Source organism: Neolamprologus brichardi, chromosome 10 (genome assembly GCF_056152115.1).
Source record: "Neolamprologus brichardi isolate AB-2024 chromosome 10, ASM5615211v1, whole genome shotgun sequence".
Lineage (NCBI taxonomy): Eukaryota > Metazoa > Chordata > Actinopteri > Cichliformes > Cichlidae > Neolamprologus > Neolamprologus brichardi.
Window position 1 is genome coordinate 7,427,812 of NC_142113.1, and position 12,858 is coordinate 7,440,669.

Below are 12,858 nucleotides of genomic sequence, written 5' to 3' on the forward strand. Positions count from 1 at the left end.
CCCTAAGAACTTCTCTGATTTCAGTTCTATGCTTTTTAGTAGTTTTTCTTAATAAATTTGATTTGTAAAACTGATCTGCCTCACCTCTGCTATTAATAACTAGCCTGTGGGCTTTGGTAGATAGTGTAACATCTACACTGGCTATAAAAAATCTTTCCTGGGGTGTAACTCTCCTTTCAGGTAGCGTTGTCAACATCCCTTAGTCACCTTCCCTGGTTATCCCTCATTTGCGCCACCACACAAGGCTATCACCAGCTTCTGCAGCTCCATCAACAAGCATTTGGGCACACTCTCAGGAGGGTGCATTTGCTCACAGATAGAAGGTGCTTTTAAACCAGTACTTTTTTTTTTTTTTTTTTCTGTTTACTGATTCTATTTGCTCCATTATTAGCAAACTTACTCATGGGCAAATAAAAAATAAATCGCCAGTGGGCTCAGCCTATCGTCGATATATTCGTCCAATTGCCCAACCCTAGATCTTACAGACTGCTATGCTCCTGAGCCTGGCAGTTGCAATAAAGGTAGAAATCTTCTATGTCACTTAGGCTACGTCCACACGTACCCGGGTATTTTTGAAAACACAGATTTTTCTATGCGTTTGCACCTTTCGTCCACACGTAAACAGCGTTTTCGGTCACTGAAAACTGAGATTTTTGAAAACTCAGTTTTTGCGTTTACGTGGACGAGAAAAACAGAAAACGCAGCGTCAAAGGTGTGCGCATTTTTGGACGTCACACTGTGCGCCAGGTTATTGTTTCAATGAAATGAATTTCTACAATGGCGGACTTAGACAAAATACCATTACTGTTAATTTTACTCTGCAGTGTTTAAATGCTTACGCAGTTGCTGTCCCTCCACACATAGGACTCAGTTCTGCTTCTATGCGCCATCTTTGTTTACTCTTTCCCACCCAGGCTGACTTCTGATTGGCCAACATTTCTACACGGATAGGAATATAGCGCCACCTGCTGCTTTGGCATGTTCTGGCAAGTTTTCAAAAATACCTGTGTAAGTGTGGACGTAGCCTTACATGGATAAGGATCAAGATTACATGGAATGAGTTTGCTACTATGAACAGAAGTTCAAGCTTAATTGTAAATGTTGACTGTTCTTTTTTTCATTAAATTAAATATAACATTATCAGCATCTTATCAGCACAGTATGATGCCATTTTGGTAGCAGACTTAGCCTTGATTACACACAGGCACACAGATGTCTGCATGGACATTTGTGCCCACCGTCTGATGACATAATTTACTTTACTATGGCAGACTTAAGTGGACTCAATCATTCTTCACCTTACTTTCTCTATTGCCTGCCACTGGTGTAGGTCTCTTTTCCATGTTTAAAGGGCACCCCCCACCCCAAAACAAAAAAACACATCTGGTGGTAGGCAGTATTTTTGCCACTAACTCCAAAATCCACCGTTCCCAATGCGTAACTGATTATTTTTACACATTCTTTTGCATTTCAGTTTGTTAGGTTTATACAGTAAAATTACTTATGTAATTAACATTCCATACTTGAAGCAAGTGGGAAACATTGGAAAAAAAAGTCAGAGATTTTAACATTGCATTAGCCTGGGGATAGCCTTATCATCTTTAGGATGGCTAGAATAATTTCCACAACTTATTGACAACAGCAACTACAGTATGTGGATATCAGTAACCATACCCTTTCAATTGTCAGAATATTAAAAAAATTATGTATACGCAAATTACAATTTCAAGCTCAGTTAAACCCAAACTGTTATATCAGGCATCTTACTACTTTTTTACAGTTTTATTGGAGTACTTAGTGGAGTATTTCTTCCAACAATTCCAGTCGGTAAATAAAGGAATCGTTATCAAATACTGAATGTCTTTCAACTAAAAGCAGGTTCAATAATAAACAGGGGATCCTGACAAAAATTGCTAAAAGGAAAGAATAAATACTTACCATATAGTTCTTGGCTTCTTCCTGGTTCTTACTAATCTCCCTTTGGGTTCTCTGCATTTTCTCCCAAGTGTTGTTAATTTCTGCACCAGTTTTTTCTATTTTACCTTTTATCTCAGTGACAGTATTTTCCAGCTTTTGTTCAACCCTTTCCCTTTGTCGCTGTATTTTTGTCTTCATGATTTCTAACTCATCCCTCTCTTTCATTATCTTCTCCAGCAAATGCTCAAGCTCCCTTCTTTTTTGCTTTTCTCGAAAATTTGTCCATTTGGTTTGAGCCTTTACTTCTGTTAAGTCCCTCATGCTCTGCTTTGTTTCTTCACCCTTGTTACAAAGCACTTCATTGTTTTCTTCTTCCTCAGAGATCAAATTCTGCATGTAAGTATTTGGTTTGTCTTTTTCTACATTTTCCCTTCCTGTCTTTAGTTTCATTTCAACTCTCTTTAAGTCATCTCTTTCAGGCTGGGTGTGTGTCACTTTAAAGCTTAGATCTGAATCTTGTTGCTTTTGATAATCAATATTCATCTTGATGTTCACGTGATTGCTCTCTGCCATTAGCTGCTGCTTTGCACTTTGAGTCACTTCCAGTTGTTGTTCACTGTCTTCCAGCACATCCCAAAGTTTCTCCATCTCTTCCTGGATTCTACACAGTTTTCTCTTCACTGTGTCAAATGTGGCTTTTCCATCGTTTCTTTCGCTCTGTCCTTCTTTATACATGTGAATTTTCTTCATTTCAGCCTGTTTTATAATGCTTGCCCATCTGTGCTTGACCATGTTGATCTTTACATACATAATATGTTTAATGTGGTTAATTTGTTCACTGTTTTTTGAAATGTCCTCTTTATTTCTTTTTAATGCTTGCTGTATGTTTGCTTTAGTTTTCTCCATTTTTTCTTTAACTTTCTTTACTTCAACCATTATTTCCCTGTTTTTCTCAGTTGCATTCTCCAGTATATCCAGTTCCCTCTTTACCTGCTTATTAAGGGGCTCGTTGGGTTCCTCCCTTATTGGTGATTCTGTCTTACTAGCTTTTATAGTGTCTAGCTTGTGTCGCTCATTGATGAAGTATTGACGTCTTCTGTCCAGAGTATCCTTCTCTTGGTATATTTTAGTCCACATTTTCAGAAGGTTTGTTTTTTCCTTAGCAACTGAATTTTTGCTTTGTTTGAGTTTCTCAGTTATATTTTTTATTTGGAAGTTAAATTGCTTTAATAGTCGGTGCTGTTTGTTTCTTTCAGATGTCAGTCTCTCAATGTCTTCCTGTTGCCCCTCTGTCTTTGTCTTTAAGAAGTCAATTTCATTTGTCTGTCTTTCTGTCTGTCTCCAGAGTTGTTCGATCTCCTCCATTGCTTGACATATCAGTTGCCTTTGTCTTTTTATAGTTTCTTTTTGGGTTTTCATGTCAGTTCTTGTTTGTTTGCTATCTGATTGCTTTCTGTTTTCCATTGTTGAGTTCCATTCTGTTGTCATCCTGCTGTCTTTGTTCTGTTGGTAAAAATAAATGAATAAACAAAGTGGCCAAACCATAACTAACAAATGACAAGACATTCTAAACTCATACTGTGTTGGAAGATAACAAGTAAAAGAGGGATAACCAGAAATTGACAGATGGATTGGGGCCACAACTGCAGTCATGTGGATGCTGTACCAGTCCATCATGGTGAACAGAGAGCTAAATATAAAAGCGAAGATCTCAATTTACTGGTTGCTCTACATCCCTACACTGTAAAATATAATTCTAGATGTTTGTTATTTCAACATATTATTCTATATCAGTTTGACGATAGATGACTGAAGTTGTTGTTATAACACAGAATTACAAGTTAAAAACGTCCCAATTACACCAAAAAAAGCTAACTTGAAAACTCATGTCCAGCTAAATCAGCAACTTATGTGATCTTGACAATGTGGGTAAGTTGAGCACAGCAGGATTCAAAACTGTCCCACGTGACTGCTATCGAGGTGCATCATGGGGAATTGGCGGTTAACGACATGCTCACTTTACTTGGACGTTTTCTAATCGTCATCTTTGGAATATGCTTTCAAGGTGAGTAACATTGCTTTAGCTAATGTAACTTTAGCCGACAAGGTCCAGCTTGTGTGTCATGACCAAATTTGACCTAATAAATTGACATATGGCCTTTTTTATGGGTTTAATGTGGCACTGACCAAATCACAAGTATTGTACCGCTAGCTTTAAGGTTGTGCAATGAACCACTGTTGCAATATTAGCAAGCTAACTCAGCGAATTAATAAAGCTTATTTCATATTCTCTCTGTACTTGTAAATTTCTTTCAAGTTCACAGGCTGTTGTGTTTTGGTGGAAGTTCATTTTGGCAATATTTCCAATAACTGACTGGGTTCAAAGTTGTTATTAACTGCTGCATGCTAAGCTGCAAGAGTGCACTGAGGATTGAGACAAAATATGGTCTACAAACCAGCATTATATTAGTTTTTATCAGATAGTCCTCCAGTGTGTTTATTTTTTTGCTTTAATTATATTGTGCAGTTATTTGTTACCCTGAAATGCTTTATGCTTAACAACAGCTCACTATTTTAACTTATTTTTGAACTCTTGTGTTCAGTATGACTAGATTGTGTGAGTTGCCCTCAACATAGACTACCCAAAGGAACTTAAGGGCATCTTTGAAGTCATTCAGAACGTCCTAATGAACATTGGTGGAAGGCAGTGCATCTCAGTAGTGCATGGTCTAAGAAACAGACTCTTGCAGAACGCCAAGCAGAACTGTAATTGTATGCTCACAGCATACAATTGCCTTAGTGTTAAGGACAGTTTTTATTTTACTGTTTGTTTTTTTTTATTCTTGCAAGTTCTCATTCTCACTTTTGTATGTCACTAAATGACTACACTTTACATTCCAGATTAGACAATTACTCATTTGTTCATGGTTTAAGAAACTTATGTGAACAACAATATAATGGTGGACTCTGCAGATGCATATCTCATGCAAGTCAGTAGTTTTTCCTTTGTTTTGCAATTGAGCAGACTCAAACTAATGTTTCTGAAATATTCATATTATCAAATGTTTCAGAAGCATGCACTCATTTTCAGAGATATTGGTTGTGTGGAATTTGTTGCAATTGTAAACAAAGACAAATACAAGAGTTTGATGTCTTAGTTGTTATAAACTGATCTTTACTGTCACTTATCAAAGGTTTTGTACTATTTTAATGTTTCAAGTTTTATGCTAACAGGTGTGATGTGATACATGTAATGTATTAATGGGCAAGTGTCCCGTTGATACATTACATTAATGCAGACTTTATGTTGTTACTTCACAAGAATCACTACTGCTCCTAGAGTATTGGTCAGAATTCAATCTTCACCCAAACTGGGCTCAAGATCAAGTTCAAATTTATTGTTTCAGTTTTGATGGATTGTGAGCCTGATGAGCTACGTCACTGATTTTTCTGTTTCTCAGATGACTAAGATGGCACAATACATGGTGAATGTTGGGTGCTCATGAGTAATTATTTTGTCATGTTCTTAAAACAAACTTTCTGCCTGAAATGATCAGATACAATTTAATGGAATCTGTGGGTTTTTATTTTTTTTCTGTAAACAACAGAAAATTAATTTAAAGGAATGTAGATATTTAAACCTCATGTTAGTTAAGCTAAAACAATTCCTAAGTTAAAAGAACTACTAAAGTATTTGAATTAACTAAAAAACCCAAGTCAACTGAACTAGGACAAGAGTTTAAACAATAGATTATTTTAATTTAGCTGAAAGGGTTTTCCCAAGTAAAAATGACAATTAAAGGAGTTGAACTGACTAACAAATCTCAGTCAACTAAACTAAGACGAAAGTTTAGACAACATGTGATTTTTCATCAACATAACATTTGGTTGTGTTACAAGAACAAACTCTATTACTTGACTTAACTTAAAATTTTAAGGCAGCCCTTTACCAGATATTTTTAAGTTGAAACAACAAGTTATATTTTACAGTGTACCCTCACCTATGGTCATAAGCTTTGGGTAGTGATTGAAAAAACAAGATCGCAGATACAAGCATGACATTAGCTTTTTCTGAAGGGTGGCTGCTAATCCTTCACATTGAAAGAAGCCAGTTCGGGTGGTTTGAGTGTGTCCCACAGGGCGGAGGCCCCGGAGCACACCACGGATACACTGGAGTTCCCCTGGATAAACAGGAGGAGGTGGCTGGGCAGAAGGAGGCCTGGGGTTCTCTGCTTAGACTGCTGCCCCCACGACCAAGCCACAGAGAAGATGGATAAATGACATAATTGTTTATATCACATTTACAGTATTTTTTGGCAACAATGTAATAATGTAGTTGGGTTATCTGAGGTCTGTTCTATAGCAAATGTAGAAAAAAATGTTTTAAGAACCAATATAACTCAGTGTTTAAAGAATGTGACTGTTTCCTTGCAAGATAGCACGGCTACGTCTGCAGCCTGTCCACAGCTTGGACACAAACATTTCACTGCATGTATTACTCTGTATGATTGTTGTTTAATGCTTTTTAAAATCATATTCAAGTAATTTTGAAATGAAGATAACTTGTATTTTTTTATTTTATTTTATTTTATTTTTTTTTGCATTAGAGGTGTTTCAGAGAAGTTTAGTTTTGTAATTGCATTTTTACCTTGTTTATACTTGTACTTTTTAAAAAAAATAAATATCTTGTATGTAAGGTGACCTTGAGGGTCTTTAAAGGTGCCTATAAATAAAATTTATTTTTATTATTATTATTATTGTTATTATTATTATTAAGAAAAAATAGATTAACGCAAATGCATAAGCTGCAAACATGTTATATAGTTGTTTGGAATAGAATTACAATGAGATTATCTTGGTTTAACAAGAGGTAACTGGATATGTTCAGACTTTAAATGTAAGCAGCCAATTTGCATTGAATTAACCTGATGACTAAAGATTTTACATTGAGGGGGGGGATCATTTTCATTTAACAAGTGAAAATAACATTAAAAACTATTAATTAACCAAGCATAACTTTGTTTTCAACACATAAACATATATTAATCCAACTAATGAGTCAAGTTCAAATTCTGCTAATTGACTGAGAAACACACCTGGCAATGTATTTTTTCTATGTTTAAAACGTTTCTTAAAACATATTTATTTGCTGATGACTTTGGCCTTTTTTTTAACAGGTTGACTCTGTTATGCTGTTTATTAAAAAAAACAAAAAAAAAATGGAATATATAGATAGATATTCCAGTGATGACCTGTGCTCTAAATGTTTCTAGGAATCTTTTTGCAACACATAAATGTTTTGGTTACTATACAGAGTTTATCAAACAAGTGTGAGTCTACTATTGGATAAATAACTGTATTAGGTATTACTTTCTCTCTGTGAAAGCTTATAAATATTTTAAGTATATGTATATAAATAAGTTATACATCCTGAATGTAAAACTAATAAAATTACAACATATTAGTAAAACTGAGTCAATGTATTGAACCAAATCAAAAGTATTGTTTTATGCCTTCTATCTATCCTATGTCAGTTCCCTGCCCCCAGTCCCCACTTCAAACCTTGGATGAGTAGAAAAAATATAATTCATCCTACCTCCATGTTCTTTTGCTTTGTAAATTTAAAAACAAAGCTGTGTAGCAGGTCATCTGAGAGTCCTGTGCTGGTTCACTTTGACGGCAGTTCTGTGGAAGTGTAGCAAGTGAGGACTAATCTGACCTAAACATTGTATATCTTCTCTGTCCACACCACCACTTTGATTATCAGATACACATGGCATCCAATAAGTGTGTCTAATTGGATAATAGGTAATGTTTGGCTGCAAAAACTTCATGCTCCCTGAGTCTGGTCTCAGCTGATAAGGGTGGGGTCCATACTTGGCTGCATAGAGCCATTCTCCATGTATGCAAAACACACAGACTTGTGTGCTTACTATGCTTCCGTATTCCAACATTTTAAAGATACAAATAACATCTGCTAGCTTTTTTAGTAGGAATCGCTTGTGAAAAGTAGTGTGCAGTGTGATTATGTACAGAATTTGTTCAAACTAATAAAACCTTGACTTGAAACCCGCATTAAAGGGAATACGGTATTTAACAACATTTACATACACCATATACTTGTATCTGACAATACAGGAAAACCACAGTTCTACAGGTTCAGAGGAGACCATCTTGCTATTTACAAAGTGGTTTATCAAAACCACAAATTCTTTGCAATTGCATTATTCTTAAAATATTTTATAAATATAACTTAGTATGACTGTTACTGTTTCTAAGACAGTCATAGAGTGGTTTAAATGACTTACACATTTTATACAGTGTCCTCACTTTTGGGGATTGGGCTGTATTTTAAGTGTCTCCCATTTTACAGAAATGGGAGACACTTCTGAAAAAAGGCATGTGAAAATATTTCAGTTTTAATTGCATATGTCAGAAATATAAACTATTCAGAACAACTTGAACGGCTGAAAGGTTACAACAGTAGACAAGATAAGGAAAAGCTGCCATACTTCTAATGGTCTTGCAGGCACTGCCTCCTCCTCCTCCTCTGCTCAGTGCACAGAAGGAAAAACAGAGAAAGAGTGAGATTATAAATTTATGAAAGTTGAAAATAAAATACGTAGCAACTTATTGGTTCGTCACAAAATATATTACAGATGTTTCTTGTCAGGAGTCTGGGCCTCAGTCTCTTTCTCGGCAGTGTTGATGACGTTTGAGATAGTTTAGGTGGGTTGTGCATTAGTTTATCTCAGACACAGACTACTTTGTCTTGTCATTTTTTTATTCATTAGAGATTGAGTGGATTACTGGTGTTGGGGCTCAAGTCTAGGGGCCCATCTGCTCGGGTACTACTACAACCATTTGTAGTGGGGATGGTGGGTGCTGGTCTTGAGTGGACACACACATCATAGCAAAATTGTATGTTGTATGTTTTGTCTTGCAGGCAGAGATGGGCAGTAATCCTATTACTTTTTCTTAAGTAACAAGTAAAATAGGAGATTACTATTGCAAAAAAGTAATTCGATTACTGTTACTTTCCCGTGAGCATGCTGTGTTACCGCGTTACTAAACTGCGATTTTGTTTGTGACAGTGTCACATGACAATGACGTACAAGCGTGTGACGTCCGTGGCAGCAACAGACATGTGTGGATCAACAATGGATAATATGGAGTGCGGGAGAGAGTACAACCATGTAGCATTAAAAGCTTGGAAGTACTGACATTACTTTGAGTTTGATTCCGTAAAAAGTGACAAACACATTAGCGTCCACTGAAAACTTCTTTCTACAGCGAAAAATTAAACTTCAAATCTGAGCAAGCACGGAGCACGCTGCTACAGAGAATGTGAAATTCACAGAGAAAACCGCTGCTGCACTGGGCAAACCTCCACTGGCCCCACTCCTGATAAACAGATGAAAAGAGATTTAAGAGCAACAGGACTTAGCACTGCAGAACTTTGGAAACAAAACGTAAACTGCAGCTTTATTTATCCCCCTTAAGAGATGGCTTCTCAGATGGCACGGCCACATCCAGATGCCTTCCTGACCACTGCGCACAGACTATGCACCTTTTTAGTTGTTTACTTATTTATTGCTTTGTTATACATTCCAAAATCTTCTAGATTTATAGTTTACGACAGCAGATCACTTCTCAACATCGATAACAATTTGCACATGTAATCTTGGGCAGTTTTAAACCCGACCGGTCCTGGCTGACTGAGATACTACGCGGCATGGACAGGACGCTCACCCGAGGCGAAGAACAAAGAAGAGCTGGGAGGAAACGTGTTGGCATTCAGAACAGACTGAGGCAGCAGGCGCACTGTGCACCTCTGCCAAATATCCTGCTGGTAATGTTCAATCATTGGAGAACAAACTAGATAATCTGAGGGCAAGAGTCACCTTCCAAAGAGACATGAGGGACTGCAACATTCTGTGCTTCACTGAGACATGGCTGACCCCCGCCATGCTGGACCGTGCTGTAACTGCATCTGATTGATCTGAACAGAATGGCAGAGTCAAACAAAACCAAAGGTGGAGGATTGTGTCTTATGGTAAACAGAAAGTGGTGTGACACCAGGAGCATTTCTACACTCTCCAGCAGCTGCTCTCCACATCTGGAATACCTGAGCATTAAGTGTCGCCCTTTTTACCTGTCCCATGAGTTCACACGCCACGGTGGTCTACATCCCCACCCCAAGCAGACACAGGTATGGCTTTGTCTAAACTACATTATGTGCTGAGTGCATTTCAAAACAAGGATCTGGGTTCAGCCCTCATTGTGGCAGGAGACTTTCATAAAGGAAACCTCTGACAAGTCATGCCGAACTTTTACCAACATGTCACATGTCCGACAAGGGGAGAAAGAATCTTGGACCATTGCCACACGCCATACAAGCAGGGCTACAAAGCTATTTCACACCCAGCTTTTGGGAAGTCTGACCATAATGCCATCTTCCTAATTCCTCAGTGTAAACAACACATACAGAGAGATGAAGTAACCACAAGGGAGCTGAAACGCTGGTCTGCCAAACACTACAGGATGCGCTCAATGACGTAGACTGGGACATGTTCAGGGCATGTGCAGTTGACATGAATGGGTTTATGGAAGTAGCAGTAAGCTTCATCAGCATGCTAATGGAGGAGATCATCCCCACTGCAAGAGCCGTGACATTCCCGAACCAGAAACAGACAGATCGATCCGCACTGCAGTGAACGCCAGGACCGCCACCTACAACGCAGGTCTCACATCTGGCAATATGAGCGCCTACAAACTGCTTCATACAGCGTGCGGCACGCGGTGAGGGATGCCAAACGCTGGTATCAGGAGCGCGTGTAGTCTCACTTCCGCCAGGGCGACACACGCAGCATGTGACACGGACTACACACAATCACGGACTATAAAGTAGGGGTGGGTTTTAATAATAATTAATTCATTAAAATAGATTCTGGCTTGGATAACGTGATATTGATTCATTAAAATCCTGAATCGATTTTTTAAATATAAATGTATTTTGCCCAAAATTCCAGAATCTCAGGTGAAACGTCACAAAATTTTGACAACCACCAAACATTTAAAACAGTAAATGAGAGCAGGTACAGGCTTATGCACAAAGACGTAAACACTAAGCGTGGACCCGCAGATCAGAATCAGTGAGATGTCGTTTTTCTCACGGCATGGCTGAAAGCCGACAGCTCGCTGATTCTGATGTTTCAGCGGGCCTGCGCTTTGTGTTTACGCCCTTTTTGCGCTGATTCTAAAGCTGTTAGTTTTATCTCTCCCCAAACAATATTGACCGAACCAGCCGCAAAAGAAGATCCAAACTAAGTTTCACATAAACATTGTCATCGTCATGGACTCCCTTTTACTTTTGCTGATTTGCTTCCACCACACACTTCATGCACAGCTCTCTCTCTTTCTCAGTGTACTTCAAGAACAGTTTCCCGTCTATCCCCGAAATCTGTTTTCTGCATTATTTGCTTGCTTGTTACGCACAAGACTACCGTTCTTACAGCGCTGTCGGCCGATGTTTTTTTCTTTTCTTCTGCCGTTCAATAGGCTTCTGAACAAATTTAAACTTTTTAAAATTATACAAAATGCAAAACGCTTAGCCGTGTCTCTAATAAAACCGCTGTAACTTCAGAGGTGATGTTCATATGTTGATTAATGGTTTTCTTTCATTTTTGATGTACTGCAGAATATTTTTATAAAATCCCAGGCCAGGAAAATCACCTTCATGTTTTTCTGTGTTTTATCTTCAGCTACTTTGACACAAAGGCATCTGCTGTGATGCTTACACCTTTGATAAAGTCTGGAAAGTGTCAGCTTCCTTTTTATATATACAAAAATATGTAAATGTACTGATCTGAATTATAATATTTCTGACTGTCTGAGGTAAAATTCATGTGAGCTCAATAAAAGGAGTGCTATGGGGGAACCTGGCTGAGAGTCTGACGGAGGTCAAGTGGGTGGAACAACACTTGGCTCCAGGCAGGTCTCCCTCGTGTGAGTAACACGAAGAACTTTGCCTACTTGGTGTTCAATGCTTTTGCTGTGTAGTTAAATTGTCTCGTTCCAGCAGTGGGCCTGTGCTAGACAGACCCAACAGTGAGCACAAGGAAAGCGGTGGGGCCAGACGGCATCACCTGCCGTCTGCTGCGTTGCTGTACTGACAAACTAGCAGCTGTGTTCACTTCCATCTTCAACGAGTCCTTGGCAAAGTCTGTGGTCCCCACATACTTCAAGAGATCCACCATCCTCCCTGTGCCCAAGAACAACAAGCCCTCATGCCTGAATGACTACCACCAGTTACACTGACTTCAGTGGTAATGAAGGTGTTTGAGGGGCTACTGAAGAACATCATCTCATCCTCCATCCCAAACACCACAGATCCACTGAGTACAGGCAGGCAGGCAGTTCCAAAATTCAGTTTTTTGGGACTTACATCCGGTTCCGAGTTTATCCGCTGGTCATTCGACATGACAAATGGCTTCTGTAGTCTTAATTCAGCTCAAGATGCTGTAGATTCCCGTCAGTAACACTTTCGGTCCGCTAGTAAAACATAGTTCTATTAATCTGCGCTTGATTACTCTTGAACTGGATGTAAGTCCCAAAAAACTGAATTTTGGAACTGAAATTGAATTGTAGAATTGAAACTGAATGGTGAGAAGTGAATATGAAATTATTCGAGAGCTAAATGTTTAAAGGATAAAATATGGTTTCAAAGCAAATGAATTCATTTTCAAACTATATAATTCAATTTCAGCTTAGTGATGATCATTTTCAAACCAATAAATTGAATTTCAAATTAGGCTAATTCATATTTAGTTTTTAAAAGCATTTATTCAAGTTACAATTCAGATTCAATCTGAGCAATTCAAATTCGAATTTAACTTATTCAAATTCAGTTTCTGATGGCACAGATTTCTGCCCATAGGT

General features: G+C 38.1%; 1 protein-coding gene and 1 pseudogene across 2 annotated transcripts in view; one reads left to right on the forward strand and one right to left on the reverse strand.

Moving 5' to 3' along the window:
* Nucleotides 1-7,628, reverse strand: part of LOC102777763 (uncharacterized) — a 34,693-nt gene extending 27,065 nt beyond the window's left edge. For both annotated transcript variants that reach the window (XM_087847126.1, XM_035911926.2), the window contains exons 1-2: nt 7,514-7,628; nt 1,939-3,420 (exon numbers count right to left, since the gene is read on the reverse strand). In XM_087847126.1, the coding sequence (XP_087703252.1) occupies nt 1,939-3,420; nt 7,514-7,519 (1,488 nt within the window). In that variant the 5' untranslated portion in view covers nt 7,520-7,628. The remainder of the gene's footprint in view (nt 1-1,938; nt 3,421-7,513) is intronic.
* A 2,300-nt stretch (nt 7,629-9,928) lies between these two features.
* LOC148100841 (uncharacterized) lies at nt 9,929-10,634 on the forward strand (annotated as a pseudogene).
* Nucleotides 10,635-12,858: the final 2,224 nt, after the last annotated feature.